At 39.1% G+C, this 16,583-nt stretch overlaps 1 protein-coding gene across 1 annotated transcript in view; it reads right to left on the bottom strand.

Annotated features, from left to right (window-relative positions):
* The window catches only part of LOC146393255 (synaptotagmin-5), a 12,256-nt gene extending 1,075 nt beyond the window's left edge, over window positions 1-11,181 (bottom strand). The window contains exons 1-4 of the mRNA XM_084928590.1: window positions 10,852-11,181; window positions 8,254-9,254; window positions 2,591-2,762; window positions 1-60 (exon numbers count right to left, since the gene is read on the bottom strand). The exon at window positions 1-60 is cut by the window's left edge and continues 107 nt beyond it. Of these exons, the coding sequence (XP_084784716.1) occupies window positions 1-60; window positions 2,591-2,762; window positions 8,254-9,254; window positions 10,852-10,873 (1,255 nt within the window). The 5' untranslated portion in view covers window positions 10,874-11,181. The remainder of the gene's footprint in view (window positions 61-2,590; window positions 2,763-8,253; window positions 9,255-10,851) is intronic.
* Between the last annotated feature and the right edge of the window lie 5,402 nt (window positions 11,182-16,583).

Raw genomic sequence — 16,583 nt, 5'->3', positions numbered from 1 at the left:
TAGTCTCCTTAGTACCAATTACCTTCCCATCCTGACGCAAGTTAATGACAACATAGTGGTCTGTTGGAATAAAATTACATCCTTAGTTATGATTATAATCAGATTGAATCAGTTTATTAAATTACATTTCCTTTCTAGAAAGGTCAACAAATAAAAAGGAGCAGCAAACATCAGTTACAGGAACATTTTCAGTTGGTGCTAACAAACCAAAGCAACCTCACTGCAGGGCTGTGTTGCTAGATTCACATAAAATGATTTGCAACAGTTTATTTATATCCTTAAAATTCCCTCTGCTCTCCTCTCTTCTCTAACTGTTGCGTATCTGCATGATCACTTATAAATACATAATCTCAATAATCCAGTCAAGCGTACTAATTCGATTTACTAAAACTAAAAGCAATGTGCAATCGTGCATGTGCAAAGCCCATTTACATTCATATATTTGACACGGGTGATTTGATGTTAAAGCTCACAAGAAACACATAACTGACTTTATGCTTCAAAGTGTCAGTTTAGGTTGTTGTTTTTACTTTGACACAATTTCCTACTTCCTCCTCTGCTCTTCAGCGAGGCTTTAAATCGGATGGCACAGACGGGGGGAAATGACACCAGGGCGATTTGTTCCTAATCTGATTATATAACAAACCAATCAGAGATCCGGTCTGTCTGACCATAGATGGGCAAACAGGAGACAGAACAATAGATCTGTATACTTACAATGTGCTAATGGGAAATTTAACCCTTTATTATGGTTTACTTCAATACACCACAGAGCGATCAGGCATTACATTTTATTAGTATTTTTTCTGGACTATTAAAATATATTTTAAAAAATGTTATGATTATTATAAGGGTTCACTATCTTTTTGGTTTGTAAATTTGGATTGTCCGGGGTTATATCATTTTGAAAATGAGGTGGGCAGTAAAAACATAGACTAAGGCTTCAAAAGTTTACAGTACATGTGAATCAAAGAGTCCAGCGAAATCCCAAGGCACAGTGAAAGTGAAGTGAGATCCCTGGTCCCCATGCCCAAAGTGCTTCACCAGCTTGTCTCACCGACACCACTGGGCAAGAGTGAAGCCAGAGGAAACTGGTTGTGGTCCTTGGGTCCAAATTGGTCCTCTGATGTATTAAATTCGATTCAATTTTATTTATATAATGCCAAATCACAACAACAGTTGCCTCAAGGGGCTTTGATCTGGGCATAGGGACGGAAGACTAATCAGATCATAACCAGCCAGGCAGTAGAGTGTGTGTGACTTGTATATTAAAAAATACAAACATTTACTTTTTGGGGCAATTAATCTTTTTACTGCTCAGTGCAGAGAAAACTATATGCAATTTTTTTAAATGCAAAATGTATGAAAGGGTTAATAATCCACACTTAACATATAAGAAAATGTTCATAACACACTTGTGAGCTAGCTTTGTTGAGGATGGGTAGAGTTGTCTTTTTTCCTTCTTTCCTCTACCAGCTGACACAGATCAAAAGGCAGGGTACGCTCTAGACAGGTTATCAGTCCATCACAGACATAACACAAGAAACAGACAACCACACACTCTCACATCCACACCTTAGGCAAATTTATGAGCAGTAATGTCATTATAATTATAATCTTGAGCAGTGACCAATTAACCTAACAAGCATATCCCTGGACTGTGGCAGAAAACCCAGTCAGGAACGAAGAAACATTGCACTGCATTCCAGTGCACCACTCTGCCACCTTATTACTAAAACAACATTAATATTACACTATCTAATTATTACAGAAGCCTTCAGTATTGTGATATTCACACTGAACCACTTATTTTTTTAAAACAAAAAACAAGCAGAGCAGGACGAGCAGGACAAAACGTTTGTTGCTTTTGGTAATCTTTAGGATTAAACAGATTTAATTTGGGGTCAGCGTTTTGGGAGGAATTTCTCAAAGGTAATACCAAATGCCTACAGAGTAAAAAACATAAAATGCACAAGGTCAGAGGCTTTGATAAAGTAAGCAAATTATACAAAATTATTGTAAAGTGAGGCAGATTACTTCATTGTTTTCACTTGCCTCAAAATGTAGTTGGGTTAGTTAGTCAGTTTGGGGCACTTTAGTGTGAAATTAAAGATGATACAGGTATCTGGCAGAAAACCAGTACTTCACATCCAGAGATAATAATCCATTAACTTATCAAATAAAGTGCTGCTGTTATTTGATGGCACCTGACAGTGACATCAATTAACTGTGAGCTGAGTTATCACGAGTTTCCCACCAATAGTCAGTGTTTGTGTCTTTTAATTATGGTTTTGATTAAAATCGGGCTTTAAGGAAGGCAATGGCAAAAATAGTCTATTTTGTAATTTAGGTATGATGCTTCCTCCCACAGCCCAAAGACATGCAATTAGTGGTGTTAGTTTTAAATGGACATTCTAAATTGCCCATAGGTGTGAGTGTCAGAGTGAATGGTTTTCTGTCTCTCTGTGTTAGTCCTGCGACATTCGGGCAAACTGTCTAGGGTATATCCTGCCCCTCACTCTATGGTAGCTGGGATAGGCTTTAGCCAGCAGAATGGATGAATGGATAAAGGTATGAGTGTAGTCTTCACCTGGAGCTCCTGGGATCCTTGTGAGCTTGGCCAGATTCTCAGCCTTTCGAACCATCACCTTGATGCGCTGGGCCAGTGTCTGGTACTGCAGCAGGATGAACAGTTGCCCCAAAGCCCGTGGCAAACACACAGAGCTCTTCCTGCGGCCCAGCGTTTCCTGAGAACTCACACTCTAAGGGTAGAAAGGACGGAAAGACGAAGAGATAGAAATGTGAGGCTTAGGAAGAAGGGAAAAGTTTTCTTTCACTCAGCAGATGTTTGCTTCATCTGTTTGGGGAACTGTGGATAAAAACCAAGGGAAAGAGGTGATTCAAGCAGTAAAACCAGAAGTACTCATGAATATGCTTCTATAGTGCTATCACTGAGTGAGTCGATCAAAGCAGTAAGGCTCAGATCTGTGAAAATCAATGTTTTAGTTCTCAATCAATGGGGTTTGCTATGAATCATTGCCTGTTAATATAAAGGAACAGGTCAGAAATTGAAATCTGAATGAGTTTCTGCAAAACATCATACGACATCTTGGGTTCACCTGCCAGAGGAACTCAGCAGGGCTAAATCTACGTCACTTTTTCAGTCACTTAAATCAAATCATCGATATTAGAGGTTGTCTTTTGTGTGCAGCTGTCATGCTTGAGGATTCCATTTGACCAGTCATTCTTAAACAATAAAGACATCCATACACTGTGAATAGAAGCAATATCTCACCTTTAAATCTGATACAAATTTTAATCTGACTTCATGTCAGCTTTCATTAGCTTTCATTGGTTAGGGGTTGGTGAGTCACATTCTGCTGTCAAGCTGCTGTGTTAGCCCGTCAGCGACTTGCTGATGCTGGGTAGCAGAGTGTGAAGTCAATTTCATTCAACAAGTGAGTTTTGGTTCACTACCTCTGACTGTCACTAACACTGTCACTCAGTAGCACTGCCTTGTGGGAAGGTTTATCCTTCCTTTTCTGATTTTCTGTCAAACATGTACTGTAGTTAGATCCATAAATTTTTGGACGATGACACATTTTTGCCTCTCAATGGATCTAACAATTATTTTTTTCTGTTTAGGAATTACAAACATTTTTACACATAGTACCCAGTTTTCAGAGCATAAAAAAATTGAACAATTGACTGAAAAGCAGTTTCAGGGTGCAGTGAGGCATGTCCCCACATTATTGGCAAAATAAGCAGAAAAAAGATCTGGGGTTGATTCTAAGCTTCTAGTGCATTTACAGTAGCAGCTGTTATTTGAATATAAGGTTACAAAGAAATATAAGTGCAAGTGAGGGCCATCAAATAAACAACCTGGTGGATTTTTAAAAAATAAGGAATACACCGGTCATCTGAGCAAAACCAAAGGGCATGAAAGACCACAAAAGTCAACTAAAATTTAGGCTGAAGTTGGGGTTCTTTTTCTGAAATGCATCTTATTTCTCTTTCACTACAAGGAAAAAGGCTTGATGCTACCACCTTTTAACCCCTCTTGGATTATGGTTATATAATTTATATGAATGCCTCGGCTCATTCTCTCCATCTTTTGGACTTTTTGGACTTTTGGACTGTTGACTCGTCCTCATTCCCCATTTGCAGGAAGGTTCATTGGTTTAATTTTATCTATAAATCTATTTGCATGCTCGCCTCTTATTTATCAGATTACATGTTACATAAACATGTAATCTGAGTCTTAGTCATGGTCTACAGTCTCAGGAATTCATTACATTCAGTGTTCCATCAGTTTGTGCAGAACTTGGAAAGAACACTTTCTCCTTTTCTGCCTCGTCATCATTGGATACATTGCAGAAGTACTTGCAGCTCTCTCAACTGATTTCACTTATAGACTTTGAAATTAAAAATGAATTCCCAGCTTTATCCTGTTCTAAATGTTTTAGATCAGTTCTACTCTTGCACTATGTGATATCTTTAGAATAGAATATAATTAATATGGTCATTACAGCTCTGGCTGTAAACGTAGCAGTCCCACCCAACTGCTGTTGGCTTTTAAGAAGAGGGTCACCTTATAGGAATCAGTCCCAGTCGGAGATAGAGAAGGATTATTTTGAACTGTGAATTATGCAAAGCTACTATAGCAGAGTCCAAAAATTAATTTAAAAAAAAAATGCAGAAGATCATAACACAGTTTCATGACACAATTGGTCTTTTCAAAAAGTATTGGTCATTTTATACTCTGTTTAAAGACAGCTTACTAAATGTTCAACAAATGTTCATCATTAGTTTGAAGCCATTGGGCTTGTGTAGGCCGTCCCTTCAGGAAGCCTACACAAATATTTTTATCAGAATTTTTGGAGAAAGAAAATCCTTGAAGTGTAAAATAGAACAGAGGTCTCACAACTCAGGATTACAATATGTGATTTACATTGTTAATGCAAATATGAGATTGTTTGGGAGTCAGTTCCATAATCAAGTTTTGCAACTATATCATTGTATAAAAATACTTAATTTTCTCTGTAATTAAAAAAATCCCAAAGCAAATTCTTTTCCACCCACAGAATATATTTTACATGAAAACATTGCGTTATGTAATTTTCTGGCTGTTATTTTTGCAAACAGACTATGAAAGTCTCTTCTTAATTGTAAATCATCTCGAGTTATATAACAAACAGATTCTATGAATCATCCAATAATCTCCAAAAAACAGATGCCTAAAGAGACTCTGAAATATTTTCCTCCAACCCAATTTCTGTGTATAAGTAGGAACAATTGACTGCACATTGATATTCTGTAAGCAACAACTTATATTAGCTTCCCATTACATCAGATAAATTCAGGTTTATTTATACCATAGAGCGGGACATCACACAAAAGTTGCCTCAAAGTACTCTTTCACCCACAGGTGTAGTGCTCGCTCACTCGACCGGCCCTCCAAGCTTAGTGACACACTTGGGAACATCAGGTAGTGCTTATAAGAAAGGAAAAAATCTATGTTTTACACCAGTTCAACACTATTAACCTTAAACCTATAAAGTAAAAAGGTCACTTTCCATTTGTGAGAGTTTGCACTTTTAACCTTCTTTCAGTAACATGAATGCTTTTTGCCCCCCAGTAGCTGAAAGGTTATTTGCTATGTAACAAGAAGTTGCATTACATTAAAGGGAAAGTAATAAGTTAATTGTAACAGCTTACTGATGCAGTGATACAATACAATACGATACTTAGATTATTTTTGTAGACTTTCTGCATCCTGGTGGGAAATATTATGTGAAACTCCAACTCTGCAGCTTTCTGCTACTAATGCCAGCTAAGCAAGAAAAACAGTTCTCTGTTTTGTTTATTTGGTTTTGTGTTTGTTTTTCAGAAAGGCTTCCTTAATGTTATTTATTTTTCTCTTCCTATACTCAGCGACTGGAGAAAGTGGAAATTTGCCAGGAATGCTACAGGACTGTGATTTAAAGTGAAAACAAAGAGTGCATTTACAAGAAAAAAATCAAAGTTTGCAGATCATCCTGATCACTCCACTTTTGCTTGAACTACTGCCAAGTTCAACCCCTCATTCCCATAAAATGTCAAAATAACTAAGGCAATGCAGATGAATGATTAGCAATATTTCAGCTGATCCCATTACACCGATTAAGAAAACTGGCCCTTTACTATCTATGCAGAACATTTCTACAGTTTCCAGTGCACAGTCGATATATACATGAACAAGAATACACAAGAATTATTCAGATTGCTGAGCAGCTGTGTTTTTTCTAAGTAAACTCCCACTTTGTATGCACACACCTTTGTGCCAGGCAGCTGCTGTTACTAAGAAAGAGGAAGGTAAAGGTGTGTTTATGTGGAGAGTTTGAATCAGGTATAAAGGTGAGAGACTGAGGTGGGTCCACCCAGCTGATTGTCACTTTACTGTAAAAAGCAAGTTGGCACACCCCAAGAGAATCCAGCACGTCTCAGTGTGACCTGAAACACTAGGCTCACCTCCCTTCAAAAGCTTGTTATTAATGTCTCCTGGCAGAGTATCAGCAGAGCCGCAGAGGCCACAGCGTGGGCACACTGCCCATTTGCTGCACTCTACTTGTTTGCTCTGCAGTGGCGAACAACAGCGTCACCATGACTAACAACAGTGGAAAAACAGGCTAATGGGAGAGCTGATTAGATGCTACATTCCTTCATGGGAAAACCATGATATGTGTTATTTATGACTGAAGTGTAGTTTTCCTGTCTATTAAATCAAATGAAAATGGAGACTGAAATTATACTATCAAGTCAATGAAACCAGGAGAACAAAAGTATGGTCAGTGACCCCAAAAATCAGTTACAGTCCCACAGAAATAGATACATCAGAAACACGAGCCTATTAAAAAGCTCAGACGCCTGACACAGCCCACAGCAGGTCTCTTTTCAATGTGCTGTTCTCCTATTTTGTCCCATTTGATGCTTTTTTTCTTTATGGATTTGACTGAAATTTACCTGATAGAAATTTTGACTGAGTTAGGGCAGACACAGTACTTTTAATTTAGCTACACATGCAGCATATGTGAGGAACCAACTGTTCTGCAGACTTTGATGTGTCATATCATGTATAATGTTGCTTTTTTTCACTGAAAACAAACGTTCACCCAGGGCTGCTACAATATCTGACTTTCATCACACATATATATTGTAATAATAGTATTTTCACAAGATTTACAGAAAATTAATCACTAAAAATGCCTTTACACTTGAACTGTAAAAACGGCAGCTAAATGAACCGAGAAAATCTAAAATAGAATCACTTGCAGGAAGCAATGGAGAGAGTTTATAACTACCCCCTCTAACATACCATCACTGATCATGTGTATAGTTGTAGTCATGTATCTAAACAATTGGCATTGGTTTGTTAACTGCCCTAGATTTTGGTGGTTACCAAAATGCCAACCTGGGTAAGTACTCAAGGACACTCCCCACCCAGGTGTCCACCTTTAGCAGGCCGCACTATTTCCTGCTTGATTATAATTTGCAAAATCTGCATTAAATTGCATTTAATATGACTGGAGAGCAATAGAACCCATATACTCATTAGGAAATTGTTGCGTCTTAGTTTGAGTGAGCAGTCCAGTCATTTTGTCTGTTTTCCCTTTGATTTCTGTTAAACTAACCATCTGCTGGCTGTAGCTTCATACTTTCTAAGCAAACACAGGTGGCGAAGAGACAGTTTCAGATGTAACTCTTTACTTTGTGCTCTTTATTTCTATTGAAGTTCTAAAGTCCTGAATGTCTCCAAAAGTTGATTCTGTTCATCTGGCCGTAGCGTTTTTTAGTGGGAGAAACGTTTCGTCACTCATCCAAGTGACTTCTTCAGTCTCAGCTGACTGCAGGTTTCCCCAATCTTATAAACACTACATTTGCATAATGACTGAAACCAGCCCACTGAAGGAAAAAAGTCCTGAATGCTGTTAGGAGATATTTAAAAAAAATTCATTTGTTTGGTTTTGTTACCAGATAAAGCATTACCACATACTCTCTATGGTATTTCACTATGCTCCCTGGTACTGTGCATTTATTTTAGGTCTCTTTTAATCTCAAGTTCAAGTGTTTAAAGTCACTTTCTACAAGCATAAGGCTCAGAGAAGCTTTTATGTACAATCTGTTGTGTTTTGGGACTTGCATTGCCCCTTTTTTAATTGTAATTGTAATACCTATGCCAAACAAATTTCATGATCAAATCATCTCACCATATACCTTTTTCAGCTTGCTCTTAGTTGGGCTGAGCTGCCTGGTGTAGGTGGTAGCAATGTCAGGCTCCCAGTCCAACTTCTCACAAGGCAACTCCACTATCCCCAGCGCAGCCTCTCTTAGACCAGAGAAGTCCCTACTGTAGACAGCCAGTTTCAAGGTACAGGTCCGCAGCTCTTCCACAGAGCTCACCTGCAGTGCAAAGCTCTGGTTGTGGAGCTCTGGGCTGAGGCTGCGCCGTCGTGAGGATATCTGCTGTGGGGAAGGGCAAAGTGGAGGAAGGCTTGCCCTAACAAACACCCCACTGCGCCTTCGACTGCCCCCCAAGAGACCTAGGATGTTGACCACCAGGGTGCCACAAACAGAAGAGAAGACCACGGAGAAGTGAAGGAGTGGAGCTGGTTTGGGAGGGGAGAGAGAGTTAGAGCCATACTGTGATGGACAAGGTTCTCCCTCCTCCACAGGAGGTCTGACGGTGCCTGCAGTCAGACAACTGCTCTCACTGTAAATAAAATTTTCACCAGTCACAGTGCAGCGCCGGCCGATTGCTCGACGGGATTTAGACACAAAACTCAACCTGGTGAGAGAAGGCAAAGAGGCTCGGCCATGTCTTGGAGGTTTATTGGGTGAACAGGGAACTGCAGGAGTGCTGAGGTGCCGCAGTGGAAAAGAAGATCTAGGAGATTTTACCAGGTCAGCTGACCTGGTAGGGCTGGAGTCACAGGGCAGAGCAGTGAGGTCATCTTCAGAGGGAGAAGAGCTGCTCTTAGAGAAAGAAAATTCAAACACATCCCCATCCAATTCTTCATATTGCTGTTTCACAATTTGCGTACAGGGAGAAGGAGTCAGTGTCACAGTCACACACTCTGCAGGATGAGGAGACAAAAACACTGCTTCTTTGTCCTCCAATGAGGCTTTCTTCCTTTTGCGATAGCAAAGGATGCAGCCAAGAACTAGACAATAGCAGAATACAGCTAGACCCACAGCCAGCAGGATCTGCAAGTGAACTAGAAAAAAGGTATAAATATAAAACATTAATATTATGTCGTAAAAATGCAAAAACTAGAAAGGAACAGGAAATCAAAGCACAAAGGTATAGATACAGGTATTTGAAACGTGAAGCAAATGATTTTGTTTGACTGAAGGCTCAGAAAATTGAAGGCATATTCATTAGAAACAAAGTTACTGCAAAACATCTTGTTGTGGCTGCATTCTGGAGGAATTGTCATCATGATAACGGTATAATTTATATTGTTGTAGTTGCATTTTTGATCCGAGGGAGCACTGCACTGCTGTAAGATCAGTTATTTCCGTTTTTATTTATCTTAGAAGCATCCATGTTTAAAAAATAAAACAGGTTATTGCATACTGTAACATCACCTTTCTTTTGCATCAAGTTATTATGATGAGCTAAAAGTCCACTTTGGTGTTTTAAACACCTTTAAAACATGAAAGAATATCAAAACAACCACAGACTGAAGCTGTTAAAACAGAGCCCTGATGCTGATTTAATGTCAGATAATGGGATAATGTATTGAGATGACTCATGCATCAAACACACTCGTGGACAGGGCAGTAAGCATGATTATTATGAGGTAAACAACCAACAATGCCAACAGTAAACCATTACTTGTGTTTTTGAAAGTATTAAGAGTAGGTCCACCACAGTTTTGCTATGAAGAGGTGTTACGGTCTTACCCCCAAAAGGAGTGTCTCCCTCACATCTATAAAATTGCTTATCACAGGAGACTTAGAGAGTCAACGCACTCTGCACCCTTTAACGCCACAATTATTACTTACCACAATTATTCACTTATTACATTAAGATGGGATCACAATCAAAGCAAGTGTTTGTGATCCCAGATCAATGCAGATCAATTTCAGCCCTGTCAAAGTCCAGGAGCAGGGAGCTCCTCACTCTGCCTCAGTCATGACAGTACAGAGTGGGTGGATGCAGCAGTGATGTTGAAAATTAAAGGCTGATGGGATTGCTCTAAAATATGAGTCAGCCTGACCAGCCAGTGGACATTATTGCCAACCAAATGATGTAATGGTGAAACCTGAGTAGAGATAAATCAGCATTTAATGCAGATTTCTTTTTTTCTTTTTTTTTAATCCTGAAGGATGTGTGTGCATTTTGACATGGTATGCATCATAGCTAATCCTACACTAAACATTTTAAATGGCATGCAAATAACTGAATTAAGATCACTGTACTTCCTAGGTTTTTTTTTTTATTGTTATTTATTTATTTATCCATTTGTTTGTTTTCTCGGCATACCAAATTATCTAAAACAACTGTAACCAGGATATGTTCCCACTCTGTTTTTGCAGTTCATGTATCAATGCAAAAACAAACTGATTTTTAAAGCTGTTTCTATTTTCCTCTCGGTTATTTTTCGTGTTTGAAATCTTTTTAACAGCCATAAGTGGAAAAAACAAACAAACAAGCAAGCAAATAAAAAAAAAAAAAACGATGTTATGCTCTGATATTTTTCCCTGTCTGAAGAATAGACCATCGGGACTAAGGTACAAATTAAAGCAAACACAGACTGTTCATTGACAAAATTAGTAAAATCTACAAAGACACCGAACATTTCCTACCTGCCAGCGTGTACTGCGACATGTTCCCACGCCGTCTGGTTTGTGTGTGGAGTCACTGTGAGCACCGTTTATGAGAGTGGTTCATCGCCAGTGCGCAGGAACCTGAAGCCTTCTAGCCAATAGATTCATCGGGTAACTGGGCTTTTATTTCAGTTGCACTGACCGTGCATTGAAGGCATAAAAAGGTGCTGCCTCCTTACTACAGTTCAGCCAACCGACGTTACTGTTCACTTTACAAATTTATGAGGCACAGCAGTTAGGTTTATGCTAGATGTCCTGCAACTGTAACCAAATTAAAAGTAAAACAAATGCTCAGGCAGAATATCATATTAAAATTCATGCGTGCCTATCAATAAGTCAGATACGGCGTGCTATTGATTACATCCAACTCTAAGTAACGATCTTCCGTGACAATAGTAAGGGACTGTTTGAAATTTACTGTAAGCTGAAGTCGAAGAAAAAGAGAATGTGCTAAACTAGTTAAAGTTAAATCTTTGAATGTGATTTACTGAAATCAGGTATTTGACCATATGCTTTTTTTTGCAAGCCTTAAAAAACTTAAACGGCTAAATCTTAATGGCTTCAATTTTTTATGTTATAAACCAAGCACAACCCAATGACATTGCACTCTGATTGGAGCTCTCTCCACCTGCAGAACACACACACACACACACACACGCACGCACGCACACACACACACACACACACACACAAAACTGTTCAAGAACAAAACACCTAAGATAATGGCTGCTACAAATTTCTTATCAAGTGTCATAGGGATACACAAGAGCTTCCCACATAATACCAGAGATTCTGCTGCAAAGATCCTAGTACCAAACATCACAGGACACACCCAGAGGACCACGGGTCCATGCCCAATAAATCAGTACATTATCTGGACACAATATTAGGTAAGTGGGTTTTAATATTGTGGCTAATTAGTGCCATCGGTTGGGCCATCAGATTTTTGCAAGTCAGCTGTGAAAAACAGTAGAAATAGCTGCACCAATACAGATTTATTTGTATATAAACACCCTATTAAACCACATTGAATATTAATCAAACCTGCATTTCCTCCAAGCCACATCTTTAAGGTGCCCTGCAACAATGCTACGCAATGCTACAAGTTACTTTACACACTGTTAGACTTTTCATCGCCACTTTTCGGTAACATACTGGCGTCACTGTTGCCAGCGTCATACCGTGACGCCGTGTTACGGTAGCTTACAGTTCTGCAGGATGATACCGTTTTTTGCTGGTGTGGTATAATACTCTTGGACAAATTATGGTAACGCACCGTAGCCTTTTTTACGGTATCTCACTGGCGACAGTGACGCCAGTGAGATACCGTTATGTCGTTATGTCGTAAATTACGTCAACAAAGTAACATCATACTGTGATTAAGAAATTGGTATACTACCGTTTATTCACGGTATGTCACTGTAAGCCCGCTGCAAGGTAATAAACTGCAATATATTAACCAGTAACTTACCGTTATCACGCATCATCAGTACCAAAAATATTCATCTCTGCTAGAGGATACCGTGTCCCAACAGGCGGTCATTTACTGTTTAACAGGTCGTAATTTACCGTAATTTCAGTTAACAGTAACATACTGTAAGAGACTGGAGGGTTCCAAAAAAATTGGATGGATGGATGGATGGATGGATAGATAGACACACACACACAAAATATAATTCATGTGCTTTACACCACTTTATTTCAATTCTGATTTTTCCCTGCTGAAATACACATTTCCAAAATCAAAAACTGAAAAGAACTGAAAACATATTTTCATTGAGGAAGCACTTGTTTTTACTAAACCATGTAATCCATTATTTTCTCAGATGGTTGTACAAACAATAACGATATTATATCATAGCCATATCATGGCAGACAACATATGCTCAAGTGTTGGGTTTTCTTAGTTATATTTTGTAGGGTCTTAAACCTTACAATGTGAAGTGCCTTGGCATTCATTTTGTTGGCACCATACAAATAAACTGAATTGTAATGAATATAATATCAAGCCCCACACTTCTGCCTTTATATACACTTTGTCCAAAATTCTGGCTCACACCACCAAATCAATGCACAAAACAGGGTCCACAACGACATGGATGAGCGTGTGTGGTGTGAAGGAACTTGACTGACCTGCACTGAACCCTGATCTTGTTCACTGATTTGTAGGGTGAGCCAATACATGTGACAATTAAAGTGTAAGTAGCTGAAATAATTTTTAACAAACGGGTAAAAGAAGGAAAAAAAATCAAAACTGTTGCACTCAAAAAACCTATTGGACAGAGACAGCGTCTTGCAAGAGTTGCAAGAGAGCTTGTCTTCATTGTTGTTCGTCTTGTGTAAATGTCCAGAAAGCATGGGCCATGGATCATCTGTGGAGACACAGGTAACAACACATTGGTCACTTAAATTATACAAGAAATTCACTAAAAATGGCAAAAACAGTTACCTAATTTGAAGTTCTCCACTCAAATACAGTATGCCGCTGGAGGAAAGTTGTGACATGAGGGTTAATGTGAACAACCTTTCGCTTCACAGTGGTCCCAGTCCTTCTGCTTGTCCCAACCTTGGAGGTACATTTTGTTCCCTCTTCAGGGTTTATCCTTACAAAAATCCTTGTACACACTGACTCCTGGTATTCCAGGTTCAATACATAGAATGAACCAAAGAAGACTGACATTGCATCAGCAAAGATGTTCTCTTTGTCCAGCTCAACAATTACACGCCCCTCTGCACTCACCATGCAGCAGGTGGCGGTCATTGAACTTTGTCCTTAAATGTATAGGGGCAACATGTTGTCATTATGCAACATAAAATAATTTCAATATTTCACTTCTTCACACTGTCTAGATAGTCATAAAGCAAATAGCTATGTACAGTTAATTATTAATGGCCTTATGTACATAAGTCCGTTTTAACATATTATAATTGTACATAATTGGGAATTATTCTGCACATTAAACACACCTAACAAACAGTCAGCCCAGTTAAATTACCGGAGATGAATCAACTGTATGGTTATTTTGGAGTTTATAGTTTGTGCTGCTGTTAAACTTTACAGTATTAACTTCAGTATTTCTGCTGTTGGTGTAGCTAGACTACAGTGTTGATCGGTAATATGTAATGTGAAATTTGATATTGTTACTTTGCTGGATTCACTGAGACACTTGTCCAACAACCTTGGTTTATAAAGGAAATTACAGAAATTTGAGCTAACAAAACAGAGACTGGATACCTGTGTCCACGAAAAGCTCCTGTGCCAAACAGAAATTTTAATATGGTCTAATCAGCTCTATTTCATAAATGACTTCTTACCAAGCATAATCAACCTTGGGGTGCTTGGCAGGCTTTTAACATGCAAACTGAACAATATAAATGTGCACTGAAGCCACAAAATTTAGAAATACACATAGTTGCAAAAAGTTCAGTGACCAATTACCTTTCCTAAATGACAAAAAATAAGAGTATTGTCAATAGGGACCAATTCCCAGTTTTTACATGATCAAAATTATTCACAAAAGGCTTCAATAAACAGAAAATGTGTGCCGACAAGAGAACAGTGCAGAAAAATGAAAAGATATTTGAGCTCGACGCTTTAATGGGTTTAACATGACTTAGTCAGCACTCCGCACCGTACAGGTAGTACAAGCACACCTGGAAACACTGACCAGCTAACAGCTTTAAGCATTTGGGCGCAACCTCGGTAGTTCACCGATTCACCTGTTGCAAACGTCCAAGTTTCTATCAAGTCTCATAAATCCATCGGCAACTATTACCTAACTAGTCTTTTGAGTCTCCACATTCATAGATATTGACATTTTGTCTTAGCATTTGAATGAAAATATCCTGGTAGGGTAGCTTAAAAGTCAAAACAAACAGTAATAAGAACGCATTTCGGACTTCTCTCGAATAAGTGAAAAAAACACTTACCTTCAGACTGATTAGCTGGTTCCGATCCAACTTTAATGTGTCCCATGTCAGTCCGTTTTAGGGAAAAAGTGTTAAGTGGTTTCATTTAATTTTGAGATACTCCCGCATGGACGAGCAATTTGGAGTCTAGCAGAGTTATCACGAATAGCATATGATCTTCGGATATAATCCAATCAACCTTGCATTTAACCCGATTGAACATCCAGTTACCTCTGACTACCTCTAAGTTGCACATGTTAACGGTCTCATCATCACTCTGTGCTGCAGCGAACTGGATCTATGGCACAGAATAGTTGGTGGCCATGTTCTCCTGCTTTGCAGCTTTGTTTGAGTCTGAATTGCAGCTTAAACGTGCAAAACTAAGAGAAGCAGATCAATATTTTCTTCTTGTTGTTATTTAATGGTGGTTGGCAACCAGCGAAAGGAGCATTAACCACCTCGAGCAATATTTTCTATTTTCTATCCCCATTGTTGTTTTGAAAGTGAATACCCGACGTGTGCGTCATACGTCACGTTGTACGTCAGGTGAAGGTGTGGTGTCGGCTATCGCACCCGTCACATTAAAAAGCTTTAAAAACGTAACAATCGCTTTAAAAAAACAACCCAACGCGCTAAACTGTGATAATGTGTTACATTATCACGTATATCCAGGACATCTCTTCTGAACCAAGACGAAGTGGTGCTACAAAGGAATTATTTCTTCAGGAGAGTGCATTTAATAGCAGTCTGGCCTGCAACAAAATGCACCGCTAAAAATACAGTTTCTGCTTGTCCCAGAATTTATTAATTTTGAGAGTGAAGTTGTAGGACTGATGCTGGTTAGTGGTGTAGGTTTCATGGATGTGACACCTTAACTTGTGTAAAATGACGACCAGAGCATATTATTAGGTTAGTTCACTGTAGTTAGGCAGAGGTGTCTTAAAAAGTACCATCTTATACAAAACAAATGAAGGTCCAGTATAAGAAAGAATAAGAAGAGAAAAAAAGGAACAGCCTGCTAAATGAAGTCATTTTTAAACATTACTCTAAATGTAGCCATTAGTTTTTGTTGCTGGCCATACAAAAAATAAGTATACTTCAATTATATTTCCCAAGTATACCTTACCTAGTACGTATACTTATAATGCTTCTTGGGACTATATTGGCCCCCGTTTTAGTACATAACAGTATTCTTGAAATTAACTTTTAGATGTACTTTTTGTTCACCATAATTGTACTAGCATCGGTCAAATTCTTGGGGGTAACTGTGACCGAGGACCTGTCCTGGGGCAACCATATCACCTCAGTTGCACGGAAGGCCCAACAGCGCCTCTACTACCTGAGGAGACTGCGGAGCGCACACATTCCCAGATCTCTGATGTTGAACTTCTACAACTGTGCCATCAGCAGTGTTCTGACGTATGGATTTCTAGTGTGGTTCCCCAGCTGCACCAAGGCCGATCAGCAAGCACTCCAGCGGGTGGTGAAAGAAGCTGGCAGAATTATTGGAACAAGTCTGCCAGAGATTAGTAATATCTTCCCCACTCGCTGTCTGAGGAGGGTGCATAGTATCCTGCGGGACCAACATCACCCTGCGCGCCACCTTTTCCACCTGCTGCCCTCAGGGAGAAGGTACAGGTCTATACAGGCCAGAACATCCAGATTGGCCAACAGCCTGTATCCACAGGCTGTGAGGCTTCTGAACTCTCTGCCCCCCTCTCACGGACAATAACCATATCCAACTTTTTAATAGCACTGAGCTGGTCTGCATTGGTGCATCATATCTTTATTCTCTTTCCCCC

The sequence above is a fragment of the Perissodus microlepis genome, chromosome 1 (assembly GCF_051167445.1).
Source record: "Perissodus microlepis isolate ML-2025 ecotype Zambia chromosome 1, ASM5116744v1, whole genome shotgun sequence".
NCBI lineage: Eukaryota > Metazoa > Chordata > Actinopteri > Cichliformes > Cichlidae > Perissodus > Perissodus microlepis.
The sequence above is the reverse complement of the archived record's forward strand: the minus strand, read 5'-3'. Positions and strand labels throughout refer to the sequence as shown.